The sequence below is a fragment of the Scyliorhinus torazame genome, chromosome 8 (assembly GCF_047496885.1).
Source record: "Scyliorhinus torazame isolate Kashiwa2021f chromosome 8, sScyTor2.1, whole genome shotgun sequence".
Lineage (NCBI taxonomy): Eukaryota > Metazoa > Chordata > Chondrichthyes > Carcharhiniformes > Scyliorhinidae > Scyliorhinus > Scyliorhinus torazame.
Genome location: NC_092714.1, coordinates 261,852,757 through 261,867,462, shown reverse-complemented (window position 1 = coordinate 261,867,462; position 14,706 = coordinate 261,852,757). Strand labels below are relative to the sequence as shown.

Sequence of the window (14,706 nt, the reverse complement as noted above, 5' to 3'; positions counted from 1 at the left end):
CACCCATACATTGGGGATCTGCTTCATTTGAAGGTTGGTGAAGTCTTCGGTGAAGGATCCGAGGTACGCTTCAAAGTAGCTTAGCCAGTGCTCGAATGTTGCAGTGGCGTCGGCTGCCTGTGGGTCCAGCTCCAGGCGATCAGGCTTGAGTGATGGATTCATCTTAAATGTTTAGTTTATTAAATTGATGTGTCATCAATGAACACAAGACGAGTGGTGAACGTAACTGAGGCTTTAATAAACTAAACAGAAAGCCTCCTGGCCTCGGATCTCGAACTGGATCAGAGGTGGAGACCAGCCACCTTTATACCGGGCCCGAGGGGAGGCAGAGCCAGCAGGCAGTGGTTTACCACATTACATATAATACAGTAGCCGTTTACCACAATACACATATTATACACTACAGTGGTTTACCACAGTTGTTGTGAAAAGCCCCTAGTCGCCACATTCCGGCGCCTGTTCGAGTACATGGAGAGAGAATTCAGAATGTCCAAATTACCTAATAGCACATCTTTCGGGATTTGTGGGAGGAAACCGGAGCACCCGGAGGAAACCCACACAAACACAGGGAAAACCTGCAGACTCTGCACAGACAGTAAAACTTGGGACCCTAGCGCTGTGAAGCCATAGTGCAAACCACTATGCTACCGTGCTGAAACACATCACAAAGTCCTTCTTGGCTGTACAGTGATTTGGGATTCCTGGGGTCTTGAAGGAGGTTATGTAAATGCAAGTTCATTCTTTTTGGTCTTACTGCAGTTGCATCCACATTTTACTGCAGTCCTGAAGGAATCAAATGTAGTTACAGTCCCTGAACAACAATATGACAATGTTAACTGTAGTGACTGGGCTCATTATGGTGTTGCATTGATTTACCGATAATGTTCAGAGATTTTCAAAAGCAATTGATTCACAACTTGAACACAGGTCAAATCCCACAACCTATGACTCACAGTAATCTAGGAAACAATGGGAGGCTTTAGGTTTCTCACAGCCACCGTACAAAGCAAAGGCCTGGAAAGTGGGAGGGAGTAGGAGAGAATTGGAATGGACAGGAGTGTTCACAGTAATAAAAGGCTCTGAAACATTGGTTACCATGAGGCAGCAATTAAAGGATTTGCAACAGTTTAAATAATGTGCTTAACGCCAGCGGAGGGCCTAAACCACACACACTGGGCTGTATTTAATGTTCCCAAAGCGAACCCCATCACCGATTGGAGAACTGGTGGGGAACCCAAATCATTTCTTTGGGGGAGCACCGACCAAAATTAAATCCCCTTAATTGGCCAGCATCAGGCCTTTCCTAGGATTTAGGATCCTGGCAGCGCAAATCCAGCTCGCCAAGAGTTGACGGCAATTAGAGACCAGCAACTCTCCATTGCCGGGATCATTCCGGGAGTGCGGCTGCTGCTGGTAACGATGCAGGGACTTCATTAAGGATTGTCGTTAGAACCCTGGACTCAGGTGGGTGAGGGCTGAATGCTCGTCACAGAGAGGGGGTTGTGGGAGAGGGGCAGGGGATTGAAGGCAAAGGCAATGCCCCTGTCCTGATTCCAGGACCCTCGGTCGAGCACAGAATGCCTGACAACCGGGGATTCCCCTAGTTAGGGGCTGGGCTACCTTCAGGAAGTGTGGTAGAGCTGTGCAAATCCTTTTTAATCCCCAAGTTACCATCAAATTCCGGTGGGCTCAGACATAATCGATGTCAGTTGGATCATGGATGAGTATATTGACACCCTTCCACAAATGTCCCACATGGGCCATTGCTGCCTCCAATACAATGGCAGGAGGTTTCCCTGCCGCCTGGAGACTGAGGCAAGGCCTGTCCTCCGATTATAGTGGGTTTGGCCGTCATGTCTCCCACCCTGACAGGCTGGGTCACATTCTACCTCCTGTTAAAAAAAAGATGGCTATTCATGGTTTTTTCCTTATTAATCCTATTCAAATGTCAGAAAATATTATGCACTCTCTCACAAACCTCCATTGCTTTAACTGAATATTTAACATTTCTTTAGCCAGTCAGCAGGAAAGCGACTTTGCAAAGGAAGGGTAAATGAAATAGCCACGACTAGTCCCACATTTTAAAATTGAACACGGGCAATTAAAGTCAGAAGTAACACCTCAGTTCAGCTGGCTTTCTTCAGTATTCATAGAGTCATAAGGTCGACAGCATAGAAAGAGCGGTCAGCCCTTTGTGTCTGCACCAGTCAAAAACAACCGCCAAACTATTCTAATTCCATTTTCCAGCACTTACCCCTTGGCCTTCGCATCGCAAGTGCATATCTAAATACTTCTTAAATGTTATGAGGGTCTCTGCCTCCATCACATTTTCAGGCAACGAGTTCCACACTCCCACCACTCTCTGGGTGAAAGAGTTTTTCCTCACATTCCCTCTAAACCTCCTGCCCCTACCATAAATCTATGCCCCCTGGTCATTGATCCCTCCTGCAAAGGGAAGGGTTTCTCCCTGTCAACAGTATCAATGTCCCCCACCCCACCCACCCACCCTCAGTCTCCTCTGCTCCAAGGAAAACAACCCCAGTCTATCCAATCTCCCTTCATAACTAACACTCTCCAGCCCAGGCAACACCCTGGTAAATCTCTGCACCCTTTCCAGTGCTATCACATCCCTCCTATAATGTGGATTCCAGAACTGCGCACAATGCTCTTGTCAAACGCACAGTTCAATACTTAAACCATTAAATATCTGGAAACCCCTTATTAAAATTACTCATATCAGTCTAAATTACCACCTTCCACCCGACAACCCCCATCCCCCTGCAGTCTATTCCAAACATTCCCCACCACTGTGTGCGATAGTTATATCCAGACTGCCTTTAGCCCATCCCCCTCTGTATAGTATTTCTATCTTCATTCTTTATTCGTTCTTGTGATGTGGGCATTATTGGTAAGGCCAGGTATTGTTGCCCATTGCCATTGAGAAGGTGGAAGTGGGCCATTTTCTTGAACCACTGGAATCTGTACTGTCCCTTTACTGCTGTTCTATGTTTTTTGATCTGGTCGGCTCAGTCATTTTCCCTTTTCTAATAGTCACCTCAGGACCGCTTTTGTAGAATCATAAAGAATTAACTAAGTTTACGGTACAGAAAGAGGCCCCTCAGTCCATCATATTGCACTGGCCACAAAATGGGTCATCCAGCCTAATCCCACTTTGCAGGATTTGGTGCATAGCCTGAAGGTTGTGGCATTTCAGGTGGTTATTCAGACATCTTTGAAATGAGTTGAGGGTTCCTGCCTCTATCACTCTTTCAGGCAGTGAGTTCCAGACCCCACAACCCCTCTGGGTGATAAAACATTTCCTCACCTCCTCTCTAATCCTCCTACCAGTTGTTTTATATCAACACCCTCCAGTTGCTGATCTCTCTGCTAAAGTAAGTCGGCCCATCCCATCCACTCCATCCAGGCCCCACACCATTTTGTACATTTTGGGGATGTCAATCGGTCTTTAAGGTCTGCCAAGACTTAATGACTCTCGGGGAAATCATACACAGTTTCTCAGGATTCACCTTGTCAATACACCTGTAGATCTGCAATTCCTCAATAAGAATTCTCGCAGTCTGCTGCATTGCAAACAAATTCAGCTTCTGCAACAGTTGCCTGCAGCTCAGGCGCCCGCTGTCAGGTTAGCAGCCTGAGAACCATTTGCTACATAGGGCCCAGTGGCCCCAATGTCATTCCTGTCACTTGGCAAATTAGGACTGAGCCGTCATCAAACCGTGCCAAAGTGTTTAAGAAATTCTATTGGTGTAGTCACCAGAGGAGAAACCCGGCATCTGCAACTCTAACCCTCTGCAGCCTGACAATTACTCTGGGCTATACGTCAAATTTCTCGCTCCACTGTTTTAACAAAGCTTACTTTAAATGTGTAACCCAAATAGGCACAGTGCAGCAAAAGCAACTTTTATTGAACGGAACACACGTGAGAGGATTTGTCTATGGTGTGCCTCAGAGGAACCTTTGCTGCCTTAATTAATATTGAATTTGTATAAATAAAGAAGTAGGCGCATGGGAAAAATACCATTAAATTCACAACATTGCTCATAGGTTGCCATGGGAAAAATTGAATTTTCCAGCAACATCACTGGGTGTCTACATTGCAAAGTCTTCCATTTTCTGTGGTGTAAGGATCGGTACATTAAGGATTAACCTGGGATTGAGTCCAGTTCTGCCCACCTTGGTGATGTGTAGAGCTAGGTAGCAACATGCCATGGAGTCGTCTCCATACCTCTACTCTCTCCTGTAAATATATGCATAGTTCAATACCTTATGCAAGACTGCTTAATGGTACCTAAGCAGTACACATCACGGGTAGTCACAAAACCAACATTTCCCAACACTGACATCCTTCACCTTGCTAAATGTGAGGTTTATCCATTTTGGTAGGAATAACAGCAAAAGGGATTATTATTTAAATGATAAAATATTAAAACTTGCTGCTGTGCAGAGAGACCTGGGTGTGCTCGTACATGAGTCGCAAAAAGTTGGTTTACAGGTATAACAGGAGATTAAGAAGGCAAATGGAGTTTTGTCCTTGATTGCTCGAGGGATGGAGTTTAAGACTAGGGAGGTTATGCTGCAATTGTATAAGGTGTTAGTGAGGCCATACCTGGAGTAGTGTGTTCAGTTTTGGTCTCCTTACCTGAGAAAGGACGTACTGGCACTAGAGGGTGTGCAGAGGAGATTCACTAGGTTAATCGCAGAGCTGATGAGGTTGGATTACAAGGATAGGTTGAGTAGACTGGGACTGTACTGGTTGGAACTTAGAAGGATGCGGGGGGATCTTATAGAAACATATAAAATTATGAAGGGAATCGATAGGATAGATGCGGGCAGGTTGTTTCCACTGGCGGGTGAAAGCAAAATTAGGGGGCATAGCCTCAAAATAAGGGGAAGTAGATTTAGGTCTGAGCTTAGAGGAACTTCGTCACCCAAAGGGTTGTGAATATATGAAATTCCTTGCTCAATGAAGCAGTTGAGGCTCCTTCATTAAATGTTTTTAAGATAAAGATAGATAGTTTTTTGAAGGATAAAGGGATTAAGGGTTATGGTGTTCGGGCCGGAAAGTGGAGCTGAGTCCACAAAAGATCAGCCATGATCTCATTGAATGGCGGAGCAGGCTCGAAGGGGCCAGATGGCCTACTCCTGCTCCTAGTTCTTATGTTTTTATGTTCTTATAAACAGAAACTTCACTAAACACAAGCATACCAACCAGTTGAATAAAGAGGATGTTAATGGTGACAAGACTTTGTGTTGTTGAATGTAACTCTGATGTTGAAAATCCTTCTCCAACACACACACTACTCGACAATCTATGTTCTAGCAGTATTTAGTCTTCCTTCTTATTCCATACTCACAATCAGAAATGCTCCAGCTCCCGAATGTTGGAGTAAAGGACAGGGGCTCAGAGCAGCCATTGCCATGTTATAGGCACCAAACGCTGTACCGACAAAAGACAGAGATCCCAGCAACACCAAGGATCTGCAAAATGGAAGGGAGGAAAAAAATGTATCAGCTTAACGTTCGTCCACTACTCATTGCAACATTCCGGAATGAACTGTTGCTTCAAAGCTAGATACCACACCAGACATTATTATATTTTCATGGGATGTGAGCATCACTGGCAAGGCTGGAATTTTCTGCCAATTCCTAATTGCCTCAGAAGATGGCAGCGAGAAGCATCTTGAGTCACTGCAGTAGACCTGCTGTAGGTACACTCACAGTGCTGTTAGGTTTCAGGAATTCAATTCATCTTTAAGTGTGTTCTGGCTTATATGATAATAATAATAATAATGGCTTATTGTCACATGTAGGCTTCAATGAAGTTATCAAACCAGAACTTTCTTTATAACCTTTAATGATCTTTCAATAAACAAGAGAGAGACAAGTTACAAATTAGAGCAAATAACACATTTCATTACTAAGTTATGTTATAATGCACAGTATCCCCGACCGTGGACGCAATCCATTGGGTGGAATTTAGCTCCCCTCCCAGGTAGAAAGCATACGAGCAGTGCGGGAGGTGGCGGGCAGCCTGCCCACCCGTGGGCCAACTAAGATGCCAAGTGAAACCTGACAGTCCTGTTGTGGGCTTGATGTGCCATCAACGAACACGAGACGAGCAGTGAACGTAACTGAGGCTTTAATAAACTAAACAGAAAGCCTCCTGGCCTCGGATCTCGAACTGGGGCAGCGGCGGAGACCAGCCACTTTTATACCGGGCCCGAGGGGAGGCGGAGCCAGCAGGCAGTGGTTTACCACATTACATATGATACAGTCGCAGTTTACCACAATACACAGATTATGGTTTTCATAGTTTCATAGGATTTACACTGCAGAAGGAGGCTATTCAGCCCATCGAGCCTGCACCGGCCCTTGGAAAGAGCACCCCACCCAAGGTCAACACCTCCACCCTATCCCCATAACCCAGTAACCCCACCCAACACGAAGGGCAATTTTGGATACTAAGGGCAATTTATCAAGGCCTATCCGCCTAACCTGCACATCTTTGGACTGTGGGAGGAAACCGGAGCACCCGGAGGAAACCCACGCACACACGGGGAGGATGTGCAGACTCCGCACAGACAGTGACGCAAGCCGAAATCGAACCTGGGACCCTGGAGCTGTGAAGCAATTGTGCTATCCACAATGCTACCGTGCTGCCCCTGTGCTACCGTGCTGCATTCGGGAGCTGGAGCATTTCTGATTGTGAGTATGGAATAAGAAGGAAGAATAAATACTGCTAGAACATAGATTGTCGAGTAGTGTGTGTGTTGGAGAAGGATTCTCAACATCAGAGTTACATTCAACAACACAAAGTCTTGTCACGATTAACATCCTCTTTATTCAACTGGTTTGTCTGCTTGTGTTTAGTGAAGTTTCTGTTTATAAGAACATATATTACAGTGGTTCGGAGCCAGCAGGGACAAGCCCAGGCATGTAGCAATACAACAGTACAATACAGTGGTTTACCACAGGGCTGTGGGTGGGTGGCCCACCTGTACAACAAACTCCAGGGTTCTACCCACCTCCACGTGTTCTCATGACTCGCTTTCAGTCTCACGGTCACTCCTGTGAGTGAACCTTGTACCCTCTATCATCTGGAATGTTCTTTTACAGCCCAAGATTTTGTCAAACATTAGTATGACCCCTGGGATATCACAAGCAAGTTAGCGGGGTAAATGTTCTGGCCCCGCCCACAGCTGGAATCATCGCGGGCGGGATGGAAAACTTGACAGACCATTTAAAGGCCCGTTGACCTCGGGCAGGTATTTCTGGTCTCGTGGTGGGCAGCACCGGAAAATCCCACCCCATTGGCTGGAATTATCCAGCTGTTCATGCGGGCAGGATGTTCCGATCCCAACAACAGCACACTCTCGCCATGGGGGTTTCCTGGCGGCAAGGGGTGAATTCAACAGGAAATACCTTTTGATAAAGGCGGGACCAGAACATCCCACCGCCGGCCAAAGGCCTCTGCCACCGCGAAACACACAACGGGTTGCGCGGTAAACCCCGCTCACTCGGTTGAGGATGTCAAAATCTCACACATTTTCCGACACGTACTGCATTGCCATTTTGGAAGAAGGATTGCAAAATAATTAAGCCAGCCAATTTGTTTTTCACATGGAACATTTGAAAGAATAAAATATTGTTTTGCAGTGAGATACAAGTATTTCCTTGTGTTTCTCATGTGGACTAAAAATGATACACCAGGGGCGAGGTTCTCCGACCCCCCCCCCCCCCCGCCGGGTCGGAGAATCGCCGGGGGCTGGCGTGAATCCCGCCCCCGCCGTTTGCCGAAGTCTCCGGCACCGGAGATTCGGCGGGTGCGGGAATCGCGCCGCGCCGGTTGGCGGGCCCCCCCGCTCGATTCTCCGGCCCGGATGGGCCGAAGTCCCGCCGCTAAAATGCCTGTCCCACCGGCGTAAATTAAACCACCTACCTTACCGGCGGGAGAAGGCGGCGTTGGCGGGCTCCGGGCACCTGGAGGGGGGGCGCAGGGCGATCTGGCCCCAGGTGGCCTGGCCCGCGATCGGGGCCCACCGATCCGCGGGCGGGCCTGTGCCGTGGGGGCACTCTTTCCCTTCCGCCTTCGCCACGGTCTCCACCATGGCGGAGGCAGAAGAGACTCCCTCCACTGCGCATGCGTGGGAAGCTGTCAGCGGCCGCTGACGCTCCCACGCATGCGCCGCCCGGAGATGTCATTTCCGCGCCAGCTGGCGGGGCACCAAAGGCCTTTTCCGCCAGCTGGCGGGGCGGAAATTCGGGCGGCGCCGACCTAGCCCCTTAAGGTTGGGGCTCGGAACCCCAAAGATGCGGAGCATTCCGCACCGTTGGGGCGGCGCGATGCCCGTCTGATTTGCGCCGTTTTGGGCGCCAGTCGGCGGACATCGCGCCGTTTCCAGAGAATTTCGCCCCAGATTTCTGTTTCCCAGCCAGAAGCTACTTACAAACTAGCTGTCCTGAGTCTAATTGGGCTAACATCCCTTCTCATTCCATGTTCAAACCTCAGCCTGGACTCACTGCCTCAGAGTTCACCTCTCCAGCAGGGAAGTGTGCGTGAGCGAGAGAGAGAGTTTAAAAAGAAGAGATGAGAAAAGGCTAAAGGAGATACGGGGAGAAAAAATAGGAAAGAAAGAGATTTTATGACCCTTCCTTAAATCTATACCATGATGGTTGTTGCATCTAATTAAACCGGGACCTGGGATTCATGTCACATTACATTCATCCCCCACCATCTGGCCTGTGAAATCCTACCAACTGTCCTGGCTTGACACAATTCACACCTCTTTAACCTGGGGTTACCCCATCTCTGGATCTGTAAAGATTTAATCACCTGCTAATGCTCGCATTCCAAGCATTGTCTGGCATCTTTGAATCTATCTATATATATGTTTCTGGAACGTACCTCTTCATTCACCTGAGGAAGGAGCAGCGCTCCGAAAGCTAGTGACATCGGAACAAACCTGTTGGACTTTAACCTGGTGTTGTAAGACTTCTTACTGTGTTTTTGGGAGGTTTGGAGACACAAGGCTTTTTGCAAGAGGGCAGTTCAGTTGGAGAAAATGGGAGGTGTGCCTCAAAATCTTTTTTCGTATAAAGGTGTGCCATGATGTAAAAAAGGTTAGAGCCCACTGGCCTATGGAGCCAACATAACCGAAAGGGAGACTGAGCCAGGGAATATCCAGGGAATATCCAGGGTGAGTTTGAGTGATCCGAATGGGAACTGTAACTGAGTGGGGTTGTGTAACAGAGAGGCGATAATGTTGGAACTCAACGCGATAAATAATAATTTTTAGTTGATTTTTAAAACTTCCTCCTTTGCAATTATGGTCTCAAGATTTCCCCCCACCCCCACCATCCACTCTCACTTGGTCTCACAGTCATCAGAAAAATAGCCCCCCCCCCCCCCAACTCCGACCCTCACCTGGCCCCATGGTCAAAGCATTCCGTAGTTTATTTATGATGTGGAGATGCCGGCGTTGGACTGGGGTGAGCACAGTACGAAGTCTTACAACACCAGGTTAAAGTCCAACAGGTTTGTTTCGATGTCACTAGCTTTCGGAGCGCTGCTCCTTCCTCAGGTGAATGAAGAGGTCTGTTCCAGAAACTGTTTATTTAAGAAGAGTTCATCACCCTGGCTTAGGGCATGATGCCCTTTTCTCAAAGACACTCCTTAAGTTGCCTTGTCCAAGAGAAACTGTGCAGTTGATGTTCTTTGTAACACATTTCTCATTAGAACATTTTTTTGGCATTGCTTCAAAGAAAGTTCTATCGAGTGTCTATTGCAAGTTCCAAACTGATACTATTTAGTTCAGACAAACATGCACACGCCCTGCAGGCAATTGGTTCACCTCAACGTTTATTCAACTCCCTTAGTGATATCGGCCTTTGACCATATCTCCTGACCTCGTCTTGATCTCCTGAGGGTTTCAGAGAGAAATCTTGCAGAATGCCTTTTTTCTTAGAAATCCTGGACTTACTCCTCTGTTTCTTTCATACTTTCAGGAGATTATGGTGACTGCGAAGAGGTAGGGTGGGAGTTGGGTGATAGGGGGCAGAAATAAGGCTGGGATTTTCTGCTCCTGTTCGCAGTTGGCGTGTTAGCAACGTGACTGGAAAATATCGCAAGAAGGTCCCGGAAGCATTTTTCCGGCAGAACGACTGCAGGATGCGATTGCTCCCTCACCCCCCCACCCCTCGTCAAGTGGTGGTACCCATTTCCCACCATGCAACATCAGGAATGGCATAATAATAATAATCTTTATTAGAGTCACAAGTAGGCTCACATCAACACTGCAATGAAGTTACTGTGAAAATCCCCTAGTCGCCACACTCCGGCGCCTGTTCGGGTACACGGAGGGAGAATTCAGAATGTCCAATTCACCGAACAAGCACGTCTTACGGGACTCGTGGGAGGAAACCGGAGCATCCAGAGAAAACCCACGCTGACACGCGGAGAATGTGTAGACTCCGCATAGACAGTGACCCAAGCCGGGAATCGAACCCGGATGCCAGGCACTGTGAAGCAACAGTGCTAACCCACTGTGCTACTGTGCCGTCCATATCATTATAATGCATTTGCATATCATTATCGGGCCTATACACTGGAATCATACCCCAATGTCAAATTTAACTCCCACCGTGCAGTGATGTCAGAATCTGGTGAGCAAAACTCCGAGGCATGCATGGCGATGAGTTCACTCAAGCTGGCGCTCTGCTTGCGGAACAAATCTGCGTCTTTGGAGGGAGGTAGGACACAGGCAAGTCTGCACAGCAGCTTCTTCATGGCTGCCTCGCGGTGCTGGTGAACCACATTGAACGACTGAAGGGTGGGAAGGGCAGGAAACCGAGGCTTCCTGGGCTTGGCTACCTTGTCTTCCCAGTGGTTTCCTCTGACTTGAAGTGTACCAGCTGTGTGTAGGGACCACCTTTAAATGTGGCGTCCCGGTTATTCAAGCACTGAGATGATGGCTGCGTGGGGGAATTAGAGGCTGCCGCCAGAAATCCGATGTGAAACCTACACCTCCGCATTTTCATACTAAATGCTGCATGATATAACATAAAAAGCTGCCATTGTCTTCAGGCGGTCAAATGCCACTTTGATCTGCTCAAAATCGGACTTTGCCGATTTCTGGGGCAATTTGGCCCAAAGTGGTTTAATCGTAATGTTGAAGGGTGACCTAATAGAAGTCTTCACAATTCTGAATGGATCTAATAGGCTGGGTGTCTCCCTAGAAGTAGGAGAGCTAATTCCAGGGAATATGAACATGAAGCAGGGTTGATGCCCAACAGTAGTGTATGGGCTTTCCAGCTTCTTTTCTGAAAATATTGCAGCCTATGCCTGTCCTAGTATTACCAATCCTCTGTGTTTATTTTAACCATGATAAGCCATCATCGTATGAGATCCGCCATGGACGCATTGAATGGTGGAGCAGGCTCGAGGCGCCGAATTGCCTACTCCTGCTCCTAGTTCTTATATTCTTACAACCACTGCCTGCTCCATTCACATCATAGTGCTGTCAGCTTTATTCGACTAAGACCGTAAGATATAAGAGCAGAATTAGGCCGTTTGGCTCATCGGGTCTGCTCCGGCATTCGATCATCGCTGATATATTGCTCATCCTCAGGGGGGCACGGTAGCACAGTGGTTAGCACAGTTGCTTCACAGCTCCAGGGTCCCAGGTTTGATTCCCGGCTTCGGTCACTGTGCGGAATTCACACTTTCTCCCCGTGGTCTGCGTGGGTTTCCTCCGGGTGCTCTGGTTTCCTTCCCCAGTCCAAAAAATGTGCAGGTTAGGTGGATTGGCCATGCTAAATTGCCCTTAGTGTCCAAGAAGATTGGGTTGAGTTGGGTGGGGTTACTGGGTTACGGGGATAGGGTGGGGGTGTGGGCTTAGGTAGGGTGCTTTTTCCAAGGGCCGGTGCAGGCTCGATGGGCTGAATGGCCTCCTTCTGCACTGTAAATTCAATGATCTCTGTCTTAAAGACTCCTCTGTCGCAATTTGTTGCTTCCACTGTGCAGAAAAGGTGAGCAGGCACGAATGAATGTCTGCAGGTGAGAGCCTTGTTAAGAAGTTTGAATGAGGAGGGAGGAAAATAACTGTATTCAGGGAGATATGTCTTAAGGGACCATGCAAAATGTGAGGCTACCAACATAAAATCATCTCCAAGTATTCTGTTGAGGCAAAACTCCATTGAGCTGGATTCCATGCCACTGTAATGCCTTTGTGAAGCACCTTGGGGTGTTTCATTATGTTGAAGGAGCCATATAAAATCATAGAATGTTTACAACACCATTCAAACTGGTGTGCCAGTCCTTTGCAAGAGCAACTCAGCCAGTCCCACTACCCTTCCTTTCCCCCATATCCCTTCACATTTTTCTTGCTTCAGTCCCATTCCCCTTTTGAAAGCCATGACTGAATCTGCCTCCGCCACACTCGGGGGCGCAGCCTTGCATGACCTAACCACTTCCGCATTGAAACACTCTTCAAGTCATTTTTGATTCTTAGACTGGCGTCTGGTGCCGACCCTTCTGCCAATGACAACAGTTTTGAATTATCTGCTCTGCCTGGACACCCCCATGATTCGTAAAAACAAATTGTTCTGACTTTGTTGATGTAACTTTTTATCTGTTTCACCTCTGACAATGGAATTGCCCAAGTGAGCTTTTAACTATTTACAGGATACAAAGGAGCTAATGGAGATGAGAACAGAAAAAACGTACTTAGAGAATGATTGCAAAGAGAGAGCAAAATCTAAGCGACTGATAGACGAGGCTCAGGAAACTCTAGCAAGAGATTTCAAATGCCCATTTGTACGGCTTCTGATTTCAACCAACTTTGGACATTTGAAAATATGGTGATGCAAAACAATGAATCACTTCGATCACCAATAAATCCTGAGCTGCCAGCTATGAATTGCTGTTTTCAAAACCCAGTGCGAAGTGGGAATTTGTTTGGTTTTCTAAATTCAAGTGAGATTTCATTCTTAATTTAAAGTGGCATTTTTAAAACTGGAATCGAACTTGCTGGGTATCCACCTTGCCAGTTCTGACGGTGTTGACTTGACTCTAGTTTCTAACGCCTAATGGGATAACGGAAGCAGATGGTCGCTACCCAGTGTGTTCGACAAATCCAAGGGGCCTATCTTTCACAAGTTTTGCAGTGTGTCGTTTTCTGTGTGCTTTTTCCAACCTAAGAACGCACAGCTGTAGTTTACAGCAGGTGTATAGGCTTATGCCGATGCAGTAAAAGGTTCACACACTGTGCCATGATTTCAGGAGGTACTTTTGACTTTCTATCTGGAGCTGAGACATCCACATTGACACTGATGAGACCTCCGCATGTAGCAATTCTCATTCATTACTCATAAGGGCACAGGTTCTCTGAGTCATAAATCAAAGAAAAAAATGAATGCGCCTTTGGAAGTATTCCACAAACCTAATGCCCTTGGTGGCTACCAAGGTTATCAAAATGCATAGTTGGCAACTGCACGTATCATGTCAGGCTGGATAATTTTGTAATTTTTTTTCTTTACCCGATATGAGGGTGTCACTGGCAAGACCAGCATTTGTTTCCCCATTCATGATTGTCTTTGGGAATTTCCTGAGTGGCTGCAAACAATGTAGCATCTATCTCTGGCTGTTTCAGCTCATCTGCTGCTGGAAGCCTCATCCACGCGTGTGTCACCTCCAGACTCAACTATCCCAATGCTCTGCTCGTCGGCCGCCCATTTTATGCTTCGGATAAACTTCAGCTCGACGGTGCTCTACCAGAGCTCCTGCTCATGTACATGTGCCAAGTCGTATTCACCCATCGCCCACCTGTTTGCTGGCCCACACTGACCTCTGGTCTCCACATGCCTCCATTTAAAGCTCTCAACTCATTCCATGGCCTCTCCCTATTGCTATAATCTCCTCCAGTCCTACAACCCTACAAGGTCGTTCCTCCATATCCTGGTTCCTTTGTGCACCCCGATTCCCTTCGCATTCATTCAGGCCACACCTTTAGACATAGAATTTACAGTGCAGAAGGAGGCCATTCGGCCCATCGAGTCTGCACTGGCTCTTGGAAAGAGCACGCTACCCAAGGTCAACACCTCCCCCCTATCCCCATAATCCAGTAACCCAGTAACCCCACCCAACACTAAGGGCAATTTTGGACACTAAGGGCAATTTATCATGGCCAATCCACCTAACCTGCACATCTTTGGACTGTGGGAGGAAACCGGAGCGCCCGGAGGAAACCCACGCACACACGGGGAGGATGTGCAGGCTCCGGACAGACAGTGACCCAAGCCGGAATCGAACCTGGGACCCTGGAGCTGTGAAGCAATTGCGCTATCCACAATGCCACCGTGCTGCCCTGAAGAACATCTAACCCGAAGATTCCATGTACCCATCTCCATTACCTGTCGCTTCCTTTCGATGCTTCAGAAAATCTTTCTTCCATCCAGCTTTTGATCACCTGTCCTAATGAAATGAAAATCGCTTATTGTCACAAGTAGGCTTCAAATGAAGTTACTGTGAAAAGCCCCTAGTCGCCACATTCCGGCACCTGTTCGGGGAGGCTGTTACGGGAATTGAACCGTGCTGCTGGCCTGCCTTGGTCTGCTTTCAAAGCCAGCGATTTAGCCCTGTGCTAAACAGCCCCTAATCTCACCCTATTTGCCCTGGATCAAATTTCT

At 47.5% G+C, this 14,706-nt stretch overlaps 1 protein-coding gene across 4 annotated transcripts in view; it reads right to left on the bottom strand.

Moving 5' to 3' along the window:
• Nucleotides 1-14,706, bottom strand: part of slc52a3-1 (solute carrier family 52 member 3-1) — a 60,421-nt gene that overhangs the window by 14,559 nt on the left and 31,156 nt on the right. For all 4 annotated transcript variants that reach the window (XR_011948815.1, XM_072515223.1, XM_072515224.1 and 1 more), the window contains one exon: nucleotides 5,376-5,499. Coding sequence is in view for 2 of the 4 variants with exons in the window: in XM_072515223.1 (XP_072371324.1) it covers nucleotides 5,376-5,499 (124 nt within the window). In the remaining 2 variants the exon portion in view is untranslated. Of the gene's footprint in view, nucleotides 1-5,375; nucleotides 5,500-14,706 lie in introns of those variants that run through there.